The sequence below is a fragment of the Microchirus variegatus genome (genome assembly GCF_963457635.1).
Source record: "Microchirus variegatus genome assembly, chromosome: 19".
NCBI classification, from domain to species: domain Eukaryota; kingdom Metazoa; phylum Chordata; class Actinopteri; order Pleuronectiformes; family Soleidae; genus Microchirus; species Microchirus variegatus.
The window spans coordinates 4,773,992-4,786,682 of NC_139820.1; the positions used below are offsets into that span (position 1 = coordinate 4,773,992).

General features: G+C 39.9%; 1 protein-coding gene across 2 annotated transcripts in view; it reads right to left on the reverse strand.

Annotated features, from left to right (window-relative positions):
* Positions 1 to 12,691, reverse strand: part of rptor (regulatory associated protein of MTOR, complex 1) — a 198,889-nt gene that overhangs the window by 168,535 nt on the left and 17,663 nt on the right. For both annotated transcript variants that reach the window (XM_083905920.1, XM_083905919.1), the window contains exons 3-4: positions 10,311 to 10,413; positions 7,670 to 7,752 (exon numbers count right to left, since the gene is read on the reverse strand). In XM_083905920.1, coding sequence (XP_083762046.1) covers positions 7,670 to 7,752; positions 10,311 to 10,413 — 186 coding nt within the window. The remainder of the gene's footprint in view (positions 1 to 7,669; positions 7,753 to 10,310; positions 10,414 to 12,691) is intronic.

Consider the following 12,691-nt stretch of genomic DNA (forward strand, 5'->3'; position numbering starts at 1 on the left):
GCGGCTCCATTTGGACTGAGTGCATAAGGAAAGACGAAGGGGAGGTCATTAAGGCGGTTTTTTTCCGCGTCGCGTTATTCACTCTGCAGCTTCCAGGACACGCTGGTGCTCAAGTTAACCCAAATGGGATTCGACTGATTCGGGCGGCTGTTGGGAGTCCACAGAGGGGATGAAGTGGGTGAGTGGAGCCACCAAAGACACTTGACGGTTTACGTTTTTTTATTTTCCTCTAAATCTTTAAATAAATATTATTTTTCAGTTCTTATTAGATTGTATAGGATTAGATTATTAAGGTATTAGGTCATAAAATGACCATGGTACATTTTCAGAGATGAAGGATTATTAGTGCTGGGCAGGCATCGCTTACCAGTTAGCTACGTTAGCTACGTTAGCTACGTTAGCACGCCTACAGTCAAACCGGAGCAGTCTGTTTATTAAACGAAAAGAGCAGCGCTACAAATAACCAGCGTACCCATGGACTGCGTGTGTGTGCCTCTGTTTTTAAAGTTTAGCGTTACTTTAGAGACTCCTTTCCACAATCGGGAGTCGCGTAAACATGACATCACGCGTCTTTTTCCAGTCAGTCGTCATGGCGTCATACGTCAACGTTGACGCCGTTAACATGCCCTAGCATGAAGAGACAAACACAACGAGCTACAGCATCCGGACAGCGTCCCTGTGTCAGAGAATCGGAATCGAACCGTGAGATAGTAAAAATATTCCCACCCCTAAGGATGAAGCGTTAGAAAATGGACGGATCAAACCAACTACCGTGAGAGAGTCTACGAGAACGCTCTTTAACCCTCACGCACTTGCCGATTTGAGACTTTACTCCTCATACACTAACGTTTTTCTGTGCCAAATAGTAATGCCGACCGTCCCCAACTAGTGCTGACTCGAGCAAACTCTGTGAAATCGTGGGTAAAATCAGGCAAAAACAAATCTTACAGTGTCCCAAGCTCAAGTCTACTAAATCAACAGAAGACTTGGTAGCCAAGGGGTACAGCCAACACTCTGTGTACCAAGTAAAATCTACTGTTCTCAGTGTAACAGGGATAGGCAACCGAGCAACCACTTCCTGATTGGTCAGAGTCATAATACCAATAATTGGGCAACCGACGCACCAATCACGCTTCCATCGATTCCTTTCACGTCAGGACGTCCGTCTCTGCTGTGCGGTTCAGCGTTACCAGGGGCGCTAAGAGAAAACCACAAAACAAATTGCCGGCGAACAGTTTGAGCTGCGGCTAACTGCTAAATTATGCAGAGACAGTTAGCTGACTGGACAGCAGGGGGTCACAGTCTGCAGCTGGGAAGCAGAAGAGGACACGGGGCAGAGACGGCGACGCCACACAGACAGACAGATAGGTGCAGTGAGACTGAAATGGCCGTTTGGCATGAGAATTAAACACATGTTGCTTCTCTGCTCAGCATCTACCACACATCGAGAGTCCAGAGCGAGATGCAGAGAGAACAGAGTGACGTGCAGAAACTGAAGCAGAACGAGCGAGACTTGAAAGAGAATTTTAAGAGCAGAGCAGCGAGCAAACTCAAAGAGCGATGGGATGCAGACGTAAGGTCTCGCAAACAACCTGTGTCTTCTCGATGCCTCTGCGTGAAACTCGTCAAAAACCAAAAACCTGACGAACACATGGTGGAACTATTATTATTCCAGAATTGTTGCCTTAAGTGATCGTCTGTCATCCCGTGACGTACACAAAAAATGAAAAACGCATGCACGAAATCACTAGAGCTTTCGCAAACCATTAAATTTAGCTGACAGTTAATTGCCACAAAAATAACTGTGATTAACGATTGAATTGTCTCGTGTTCATTTCACACCATAATTACACCACAAGCCTAATAAAGGTTAATAACACAAAGGCTTATTATGAAGAAGAAAAGAACTTAATTGGCATTTTTTGCAATAAAGTCAACAAAGTACCTCCTCAAAGTTACTTTGTTTTTTTAGCTGTGTAACCACCAAGTGGTACAGTTCGGAACGGCACACATTCGCCGATCTGGCTAAGGTGTCCATCGTAGGGTTTGTTGGAGGAGTTTATACTATATCAATAAAATATTGAATCAATAAGGATTTTCTAGACTGATAATAATCAATTCTAGTTTTTACTATTCAATGATTTGTTGCTGAGGATTCCTGGACGCAGTGGTGTTGTGAAGGAAATGTGTAGTTCTTACCTTGACCACTAGAGGACAAGGGCTGCCACCGACGACTTTGTTAACAATAGATTAATCTATACGTTATCTATCTAACCCGGCACGCCATACAATTCTATTTGAGATAATGTGCTACGGAATTTGATTTGTGTCAATATTGTCGAACAACAATTTTCACGAAATAAAAAAATTAACCACAAAAGTATACACTTGCAAATAAAATTTTGATTTAGTCATTATATTATAAATATTGTATTTTATTTGATTTTAACGATCAAAATTCTGTGTTTTTTTGTTTGTGATTCTGACCATGGGCAGGCCTTCGGACGCTGCCTGCTGATTGGCTACCGAGTTTTGTAGCGACAGATCGATGGACAGGAAGTAATAAAATAAATCTCCCGTGACCCAAATGTCGGTCTTCTGACCCAAATGTCGGTCCCAGTCCAGTCTTTGGGAGTCACAGATTATCTTTGAGATATTGGCTTGCACAATAACTAACTTGGGGAACACAAATCTAATTCCATAAGAAGCTGTATCTTTCCTGAAATAAACAGACATTCGGCTCACTCGCTCATTTACCTCAAACGTAAGCCATCGTGAAACCCTTCAACTTTTAATGTACGCCACCAATCTCAGAACTTCGACGTTGCAAAACCACAGTTCACACAAGAGTACATTTGTAAACCGATATTTTAAAAAAACACAGAGAGCCCAATTCTCACTTCATCACGAATAACTGCAGAGAAAGAAATAAAAATCCCTTTGATGTAGAGTGGAAAACGATGATGAAAAAAGGTCAAAGCGAGAGATCTTTTATTTTTTTATTTTTTGAGTGTATTGTTTAAGTGAGTGTGTTGATAGATAAAGTGAGTGGGCAGCAGCCAAGACAGTGTTTGCCCTTCTCTGTGTATTTTCTGACCATTAGTGTCAACAGAAGCAAAGCAGAGAAGCGAGCTTGTGACGGCTGCTTGACTTTTACGACCACATCTCGTACGTTCCAACACCACGGTATGGGAAACTCAAAAAAAGGGGGATATTTAGGCCCCGTCCCAATACCTCCCCTAACCCTACATTTTTGCCCTAACCCTACATTTTGCGCAAGGAGAGTGTGATTTTGCCCTTTTAGTCAACCCTCAAAATATAATTAGCTCTGATGCGGGCTTAAAACGAAGTGGAAGATGAAATTACCCATGATGCAGCCACATCTGCAGAGGAACAATTTCGTTGTAAGTATATTTTTGCAAATACGCACGTTACAATGTCGAAATGTGTTGGAATATGTTGGTTTGACATACACCCAGAGGACCGTTGAGCTTTGGACACCAATGTCAGAAAATAACTGACGATTTATGAAAGCAGCTAGCGGAACTAGCTAGCTAGCCGCGTTTGCCAAATAGCCGATAGCTAGCTCTGCGACATCTGGGTAGTTTTGTCAGTGATTTGGATGCGTGTACCGCCGTTCACTTGAACACGAATACCCTGGACTTGCGAGATTTCAGAATCAGAATCAGAATCAGAATACTTTATTAATCCCCGTGGGGAAATTGTTTTTGTTCCAGATGCTCTGTGCAAAGTAAGAAGAAGAAATACACAATCACATTTGTGATATAGCGTTTACGAGGACGGCGAAAAAACGGCGTTGACAGGGAAAAACAAACACAGACAACAGGCAACAGCAGGATTTTTCAAAAATTAAAATAGTAGCACGCACATGTGACGTAGTAGGTTAGCACGTTCGTTACGTCCACTACGCTAATTTGCATATGGTGGAGTCCCAATCCCTTAGGGAAGCCCATTTTCTTAACGAGGGGAATTTACGGTTGATGCCACTCCAAACCAAGTGGACATTTTAAGGGGGAGGTATTGGGACGGGGAACTAAAAGTCAATCTGGTGTCATCGGAAACGATGGTGACAGAGCAGGTGAAGAGCTGCAGTGTTATCGACTTGATTTGTCAACAGTTTATGTAAGGTGTGTTGGCGAGCGCTGTGGACGCAGAGCTGGAGAGAGAGTGAAAAAAATAAAGTCAAAAGGAAACAGCTTTCTCAGCCTCCCACTCCTCCTCGTGAACTCCTACCACCATTTTCTGCCGACCTCTCGAGGTCAGTCGAGCCCAAAGCCCACATTCCCTCAGCTGTCTCTTCCTCTTCCTCCAACTCCACACTGGCTTCTTTCATGTGCTTCTACTTCCGTGGCTTCTCACCAAACAGCCAACACATTGTTATTTTTTCATTCGTTCTTTTACCTCCTCGGTGATTCATGGTTTTTTTTTCCGGTGGCAAAGTAAGACTAGAACAGCTCCCACTGAACAGGCAAACGCTAAAGTTAACCGAGCTCTGTTCTAGTCGCCCATTTGTGAAAGAACAGAAAGTGGAGGGGCAAATACAGTCAGACATTTGAAAGGCAAGAGAAAACAAGAAGAAGTAAAGTTCAAATGTGAGTTCAGGAACTCAAATAAGACTTAGTTACCGTTGCTATAGCAGCCACAAGATGTAATCTTCCATAAGAAGGCAACATGTCAACAATATATTCAGTACTAAATAGTATATTCTTAATATCTTTCTGTATTGTCCTTTTCTCGTATGTGGACATTTTTATGGTCTTTACTGCTGTGACACTGTAAATCCCCCCACTGCAGGGCTAATAAACGACTTATCTTATCATAGAAGAGATGGCTCGATACCAACCGATTAGACGTCGACCAATAAGGGTTTTTCTATGGCTGATAATATAATTATTGACAATTTTCAGACCATAAATTTAGCCAATTTTCCTGTTTCCAATTGTTCCTCCATCTGATAAATTATAACCATTTAACGATAACAAATGACACCCAAAAAAAGGTCAGTTTCTCCAATCTATCCATCCTCTTCTTTTCTTTATGCCATATTAATGCACGCTCATCAATTTAACAAGTTTCTGAGAACAAAAATCGGCGTAATTGGCAGATGAAATAATAAAAATTGGGCCACTAAGGATATTTTAAAAATGTAAAAAAGTAAATATCGGCACAATTCATTGGTCCAACCGATGAATCAATCTACCTCGGCTACGACACTAGTATCAGTCAAATACTGTTGTCTTTTACACAATAATTGCGTTGAGGTAGTGCCCATTTATCCATAAACAGCCATTTCCTTAAAGAAGAAATAAGCAGTAACACAATTAAAATTACGTTGCGGCTTAAAATAAGTCAACACATTGGGGTCAAAATACTGTCAAACTGGCTCTTTTTTAAACGTTAAATCAATCAAACTTTCTCTCCAGTCTCTGTAACAGTGGTCAGGGTTTGTTTGTTGACAGCAGTTGATGTCTGTAACGTTGTGTTACTGTCATTTTCTTCTTCTATGGTCTTTTCCAGACGTGCTCGCTCAGAAAAACAGTGAGTTATCGTGAGCATAAATAATTGAAGCAATTCTCTGAAACATTAACCTTGTGGGAAAAGAGCAGGGGGGCACAGCTATGTAAAGAAAATGCCACGTTTAATGAGGGTGACTTCGTTGTCATTCAGTGTTATACCAGTAAAACTGATCATGAGATGTTTGAGGAGCAAAATCTCAGAAATCCAAGGGGATCAAAACAACTATGTTGCTCCTGGAAGGTGTTTAGAAGAAAATAAATGTGGGTTTTTTCGACCGATTCCCTTTATCTATTGGTGCATTTGCATAACACGCAGCCGGTGAGCACATAAAACTGCGTCTGTGTATGTGCAACCATCTGTTCTTTAGTGTGGATTTTCAATTTGTGCGAGCTGAAATTTAAAAAATAAAGTGAAAATGTTTTTTTTTTTTGTTTTGTTTTTTACATTTGGCTGAGGTTCAAAAGTCAATATATGGATAAAAGCCAAAGACACAAGCAGCGGCTGTTGATAACGTGAATCCGTGTACCGTGTATGAAATCACATAAACAAGCCGAATTAACAAAGAACACGTGCAAATACATCTGGGAAGAAAACTATGAATCACTGTCATGACTCGAGGTGGGTGTTTGGTTTGCTGGCACAGAGGTTTAAAGAGATTACACAACGAGATATTAAAAGAACTCCATTCAAATGATTACGAAATGTAAACTGGACGAGCTAATTTGCCAGTTGTCGCAGCTTCAACTCAGGTTTTCATCTGGACAAGAATTGTGGTTTGTTTTTTTTTTACAAATCAGGAGCCAACAAAGTGTCCGCGAGGTGAGAATAACACAATTGGTGACATTAAAAAAAATCAGCCGCCGCCATCCATGAAGCTTCCTCTGTTACTTCCAGCAACAGTTGGAGTGGGTCAGACAGTCGAGACAATGTGCCAAAATCTATAAAAACAACTTCTACAACAACACGGATTATAAAAAAGGGAATGACATCTTCCGCACGCAGAGATACATCTGTCCATGGGAAGGAACATCAAGAGTACAGAGGGTATGTTTTGCTCGACAGGCTTCAAACTTGGCATGCGGCTTACGGAGGGCACCAGCGAGCGCAGTGCCGACTTTGACGTCGTTTGGATAAGAAATACAAGAGATAACGTTAGAAGGGCAACAGAAGAAGATGCCATGAAAATTGAATGCGTTACTCTGGTATAGGTTTTAGTTGGCCCGCAATTTGTTCCACACTTGAGAATACTGTAGGGTTTTTCGCTCTCGCACAGCTGCCAACCAGCCGTACCTGATCTTTACAAATTAACTGCAACAACCTGATACTGAGCTACACAGTGCAAAAAAACAACTCCTCCAAGAATCTTGGAGAGTTATTTATCATCCAATTATCATTTTCAGTCCTTAATAACACTTTGAAGTACCATTTTGCTGTTTTTCGGGAGCAATTTCCACAGTTTTTGTTTCATTGCTCATGTACAAAGCAGCAGGAATTTAAATTTTTTCCATTTTCTTACATAAATTCGTTAAATGCGTTAATGAAACTGCAGCAACTTCATTCATTTAAGCAGCTCCCAGGTTTTGGTCGCTTTATAACGATGAACGCATCTCTTCAAACACAAATAACTTGCATTTTCCATTCTTAGACTGACGTACCATGCATATTTCTGGCTTCTTTGATTCAACAATTACGGAAAATAATCATTCGTTGCAGTCCTACTACATCATGCGACCAAATAAAGAATACATCAAATGGATTAAGGGTAACACTTTCCCAAACTTGACAACCCTTTGTAACTCATTTTAATCTTTTGCACCAATTGTCTTCTGACTAATTCCACTGTGTACCTGTTATTTATGGCTGTTTGTTTGAGAACTTTGTCCACCATTAAACACATTTCTACAAACATTCTTTTGCAGCAGCCCCATCAAATGCCTTAATGGATGCCAAATCAATCAGCGACAATACGATATGACCATGCTCAAGTCTTAAAAGGACCCATGACTTTACTGGAAGCACTTCATCCGAGCGCGTGTGCTCTGTAAAGTTGCGGCGTTGCGTTTGTGGTCACGCACGGACATTATAAGAACATGTCAGAGGCGATAAACTGGCTCATATGAAGCCCACTCACCCTCGGTTGCCAGTTTTCATATTGCTTCTGAAGGTTGGCCCCGATGGTCTCCAGAGCCTTCTGTGGACTCATGGACAGAGGATCTGGTGAGCAAACACAAACCGGCGTAAAACACACACACACACACAATACTCAACACAGAGGTGACAAATTGGCTGTAATTATTTAGCGTCGAGGTTTGTAGCCCGACGCTGTTCTGCGTAACAAAGCTAACGCGATTTATTATTCAGGAGAGAGAAACTATGATCACAAAGACAAGTTTGTCCTTTAGGCATCAAAGCGAATTTTCTTATCAAATCAAAATCAGGGTTTGGAAAAGGAAAAAAAACAGCAGCAGCAGCAGCAGCAGCGCCTCAGAGTGAAATATTGATGAGAGCGCATCAATATGGCATAAAGAAAAGAAGAATATAGATTGAGGACGGATCAAATTGTGCTCAGCGGGCAGAGGAGAATGTACTCACAAGTTGGTAAAACAATGGAAGTTCAAACGTTGCTCTCATGATGAATGAGGGTTTCTTCTTATTCTGGTTATTATCACAACTAAATGACTGCATTTTCTGGGTCACATTATCATAACTTTTGTCTCACAGATGTATGTAAATTTAAAATAATAAGCGAGGGTTCTTCCTGATGCGGAATCTCGACAAAGTTAGAGCAGTCCTTTCTCAGTGTTTTAAACACAACGCAAAAATGTAGATAAATATTTGAACACTTTCACAGTGCACGATGCTTTTTGTTGCTGTTGTTTTCATGCAGTGTACAGATAAAGAAGGCAACGACAACATTTGAAAGTTCTTTGGGATAAAAAAAAGTTTGACGTGAACCAAACAACAGACGCAGCTCCCGTTCTACCGTACTAGTTTTGGAACCTTCAAGGTCCAACTTGTCCATTTTTGCCACTCGACACCTGCTCTTACTACCACAGTTGCTTCTTCAGCTAAGCCTTCAGCATCAGTGTAGAGTGTTTTTATTGGTATGAATGGTTTTACTGCCCAGCACTACGACCCACCAAACTGGGTCCGATCAACTGGGCTTGGACTCTAGATACATCTACCTGGTGAACATCCCAAAACCATTATCCCACTTTCATTGAACACCAATGAATGAGAAGTTAAAAAATGGCTTAGTTCTTAACACATCTCGATGTGGTGACTGTTTCTGCATTGACGAAGTGACAGAAAATAAACTGCAATAACCCTAATAACCCTTACCCCAACCCTAACCCTAACCCTAGCCCTAACAACAGCCTACATCAAACGATAACGTGAATAAACGGGATATCTAGCACAGACAAGAAAGGCGGCGAAATCTGGAGTTCACTAACAGTTCGTATAATCTGCACCTATCTGTTTAATACGACTCAAATGATAATTACTTAACTCGGAGGTCGGGACTGGGAGTGAGTTCACGAACGTATCTCAGGCTAGCAATATTGTTAGCGATATCAGTCAATAACGACACCCTTCGTGGTATTTTGCGCACGCGAACAGTGTAGCGACATATAAACGGTCGATTAAGCGGTTTGAAGCTTTTTCAATAATTAAAACAGGATTTCTGATGGTTTTAGCTTCTTAAATGTGAATATTGTCTCCGTTTCTTTGCTCCACATAACAAAGAAATCATTAAAACTGATAAATTTTGGTTTGTGAACAAAAACAAGACATTAGAGAACATTTACTGACATTTTATGGACCAAACTATTCATCAAGGAAATAATTGATTACGAAAATCATCGTTAGTTGCAACTCTGGTTGCAGCCATCTTGGAATCCTGAACTCCAGTAGCCCAACACCTTGGAAATGATCCGAGTTCCAACTATAAACCGTACCAAAAGTCCGCTTTGTCATTAATTATGTTAATTATGTGTGGTAGTTTGTTTCCCACCGTCTGCACACAATACACACACACATTACCGTGAGCAGTAAATATAGAAAATTGTAGATGTGATAGATTGTGTTACATAAATCATCATTGTGCATTTAAATCAGTGAGGTAAATTGAAATCAATGGAATAAAGGGTGCAATAAAAGGGTGAGTTTTAATAAAAATATGGTGAAAGTTAAGATTGCAATAGTGCAGTTTTTACCTTAACAACTATTACACTATTTCCCCCTCACACCACAGCCACTGCAAAGCAGACGTACATGTTTAAGTTCCACTGTTAACATTCAGATGTAGTAGATATTGCGATTTAAACTCTGCTTTCTTTTTTTTTTGGACGCCGCCGCTGCTGCGTTCACCTCTTCATGTTGTCAGGATGACGCTCGGGAAGTTAAGAAAATTTTAAGAAGTGTGTTTAAAGTGTTTCCCTCCGTCACACCTGAGAGTGAACAAACATCTGCGGAGATAAACAATGGTTTTGAGGTTTCAATTCAGTGGAGAGATTGTTCCTCTGTTTTTTTGTGTGGTGTCACGTGGTTCCAGCGAAGGCGAGCCGCTTCATCCTCGGCTGACAGAGCACTTATGAACTGAGCTCCCAGAGGAACGAGCGAGAATACCCTTAAATGCTGCGAAGTAAAAAAAGCTAAACTTCTGCTTTCAAGCCTTTGTCATGAATTGTTTTTTTATATCAGGATGAGGCGAGTCAGTCGTGGAAGAGCTCAACTAAAGTTATTTTTTCTGATACGCAGTCAGCACTCACCAATCCAGCACTCCAGTCTGGCACAGGGCGACGTCTTCACCACGTCGGGAGGGTCCACGCCGACGTTGAGACACAGCACCAGCGCGACGCTCACCGTCTTCATCTGAGAGAGAAGAAACACAAGGGAACGACGTTATCTTCACGTCACTCAGCAGTGACAGGGATTTCATTGTTGTTAGGGCTGCAACTAATCAATAATCAATCATAATATGTTGGAAAACATTGACCTGCGTTTCCAGAACATCTATCATTTCTTTATGATAGGTAGCAAAGAAACTGGAAAATAATCAATACCTTATTTTAATAATAAAAACAAACACTTAAACTAATTTAGTTTAACTGGATTAATGGAAGCAACGGTTCCGAAAACATAATAAGCGTTGATGTCGGGTTGTCAAATGATTTCTTTGTTATGTAGTGCAAAGAAACGAAGAAAATATTCACATTTAAGAAGCTGAAATCTTGATTTAATCATGAAATAAAGCTTCAAACGGATTAATTGATTTTCTAATTAGTTGACGGTTAATTTAGTAGTCTGTAAAATATTTGAAAATGTTAGTTTTAATGATTTATTTGCTATATGGGGCAAAAAAGCAGAAAAAAATACGCATTTAAAAAGCTGAAAGGTCAATTATAAAAATAAAAAAACAACAACTCCATATTCAAAATAAAAATTTAATAATCGATAATCAGACTGGCGTCACAGTAGATAATAAAGTTTAACACTTGTGTGATATTCCTGGTCTAAATTAAAATTATGCTATATTTTTAATTCCTTTGTATAGCATTTCTCGCTAGAATTTGCTCTACAATGGGGCAAATGGCAAATATTAAATCCCAAATAATGTTAATATTAATTGTAACTGGGCTACAGTAAACATCATACTCATATTTTTACATAAAAATTTATATGTACAATGGATCCGTGAACATTGGCTATATTACACAATCATGAACACCAACACAAAAAACTAGTGTAGAAGGGAAATCTCCTCTACGACCATTGATCCAAATCCCGACTCCTCACCCTCACTGTGACCTGTGAAGGTAGCACAGGTTTCCCACAGTGCAGATCACACACGGCAGTAACACTGAGCCTTCGCTCCATCCTCACACTCGTCACTTCAGTAACACTTTCCTTTTCCTGTGTCAGAGACGACGTCAGCGTCGTACCTTAAACCTTCACTCTCATTAACCAGGACTCTGACGCAGTCAGGTGAACTCCAAAAAAAGCCACATTCAGTCTAAAACCATGCTTCACAGCAGGCAAACAAAAGATTTAGAAAATAACCACCCACTCAGTAAGTGCTCTGTCTGGCTAATTTCCAAAATCAATTAATCTGTTCATTATTTTCCAAGTCCCTTTGGTCCATAAATTTGTCAAAAACCTTGAAATGATGATGTTCTCAAACATCTTCCTTTGTCCACAAACCAAAACTAGCTCAATGTTAATGATTTCCGTGTTATAAAGGAGCAAAGAAACCAGAAGATGTTCACATTTAAGAAGCTGACAAATCTCTGAGAAGTGAGAAAAACATCTCAAACTAATCATCTGATTAAATTAGTGATCGATTAACAGGTCTTGCAGTTTAGAATCGATGTGGAAATGTATTTAAGGCTGAGCGATCCTCGCTGTCAACTTTGAACAAACTCAAAATGCGTTTGCTCTCAAATCGTTTAATATTTTTATTTAATCCCGACAGCAGCATCTTTAAAATTCACAATTAATGCCGTGTTGTTGTCATATTATATATTATTAATAATACCGTGACTCCAGAGCGATGTATATACCTGATCAGAAACTAGGAGCTGCCATTTTAATAAAACAAATGATAAACCTCATGGCGATGGAGTTTCTTAATGACCGTGTTGATGATATTGAACTGTACTGTTACACTGAGACCATCCATTTTTAAAAAGGTATATACTGTATTTGTCAGCATCAAAACTTTGTTTTTAAAGTCAAAGTCAAAGTCAACTGTATTGTCAATTCAGGAAAATAAATGATGTTTTTTTTTATGTTTCAGTTCCATCAATCAGATCTGATTTGCCTGTTTTCATGAAATTGATATATATTACACGACATTAAATGTGTGAAATATATTCTCTATAAATACAGTAGATTGTGCATGGATTGGATTGTGTGTGCAAATGTGTTTGTTTTCCTTGGAAGGAACGAGGAAGGACACTGATAGTTTACTTTCCCGCAAATTCAGACAAACGCAAAGAAATAACAAAAGTTGGCGGCTTATTCATAGCCAAAGATTTAAGGGTTAAAATTTCATACACAGTTCAGGTAAAGAGTAATTCCTGAGTCATCATACAGTATTTGCATAAAACCAAACCATGGGCTTGTTGAACCGCTGCACCCCTAGAAACAC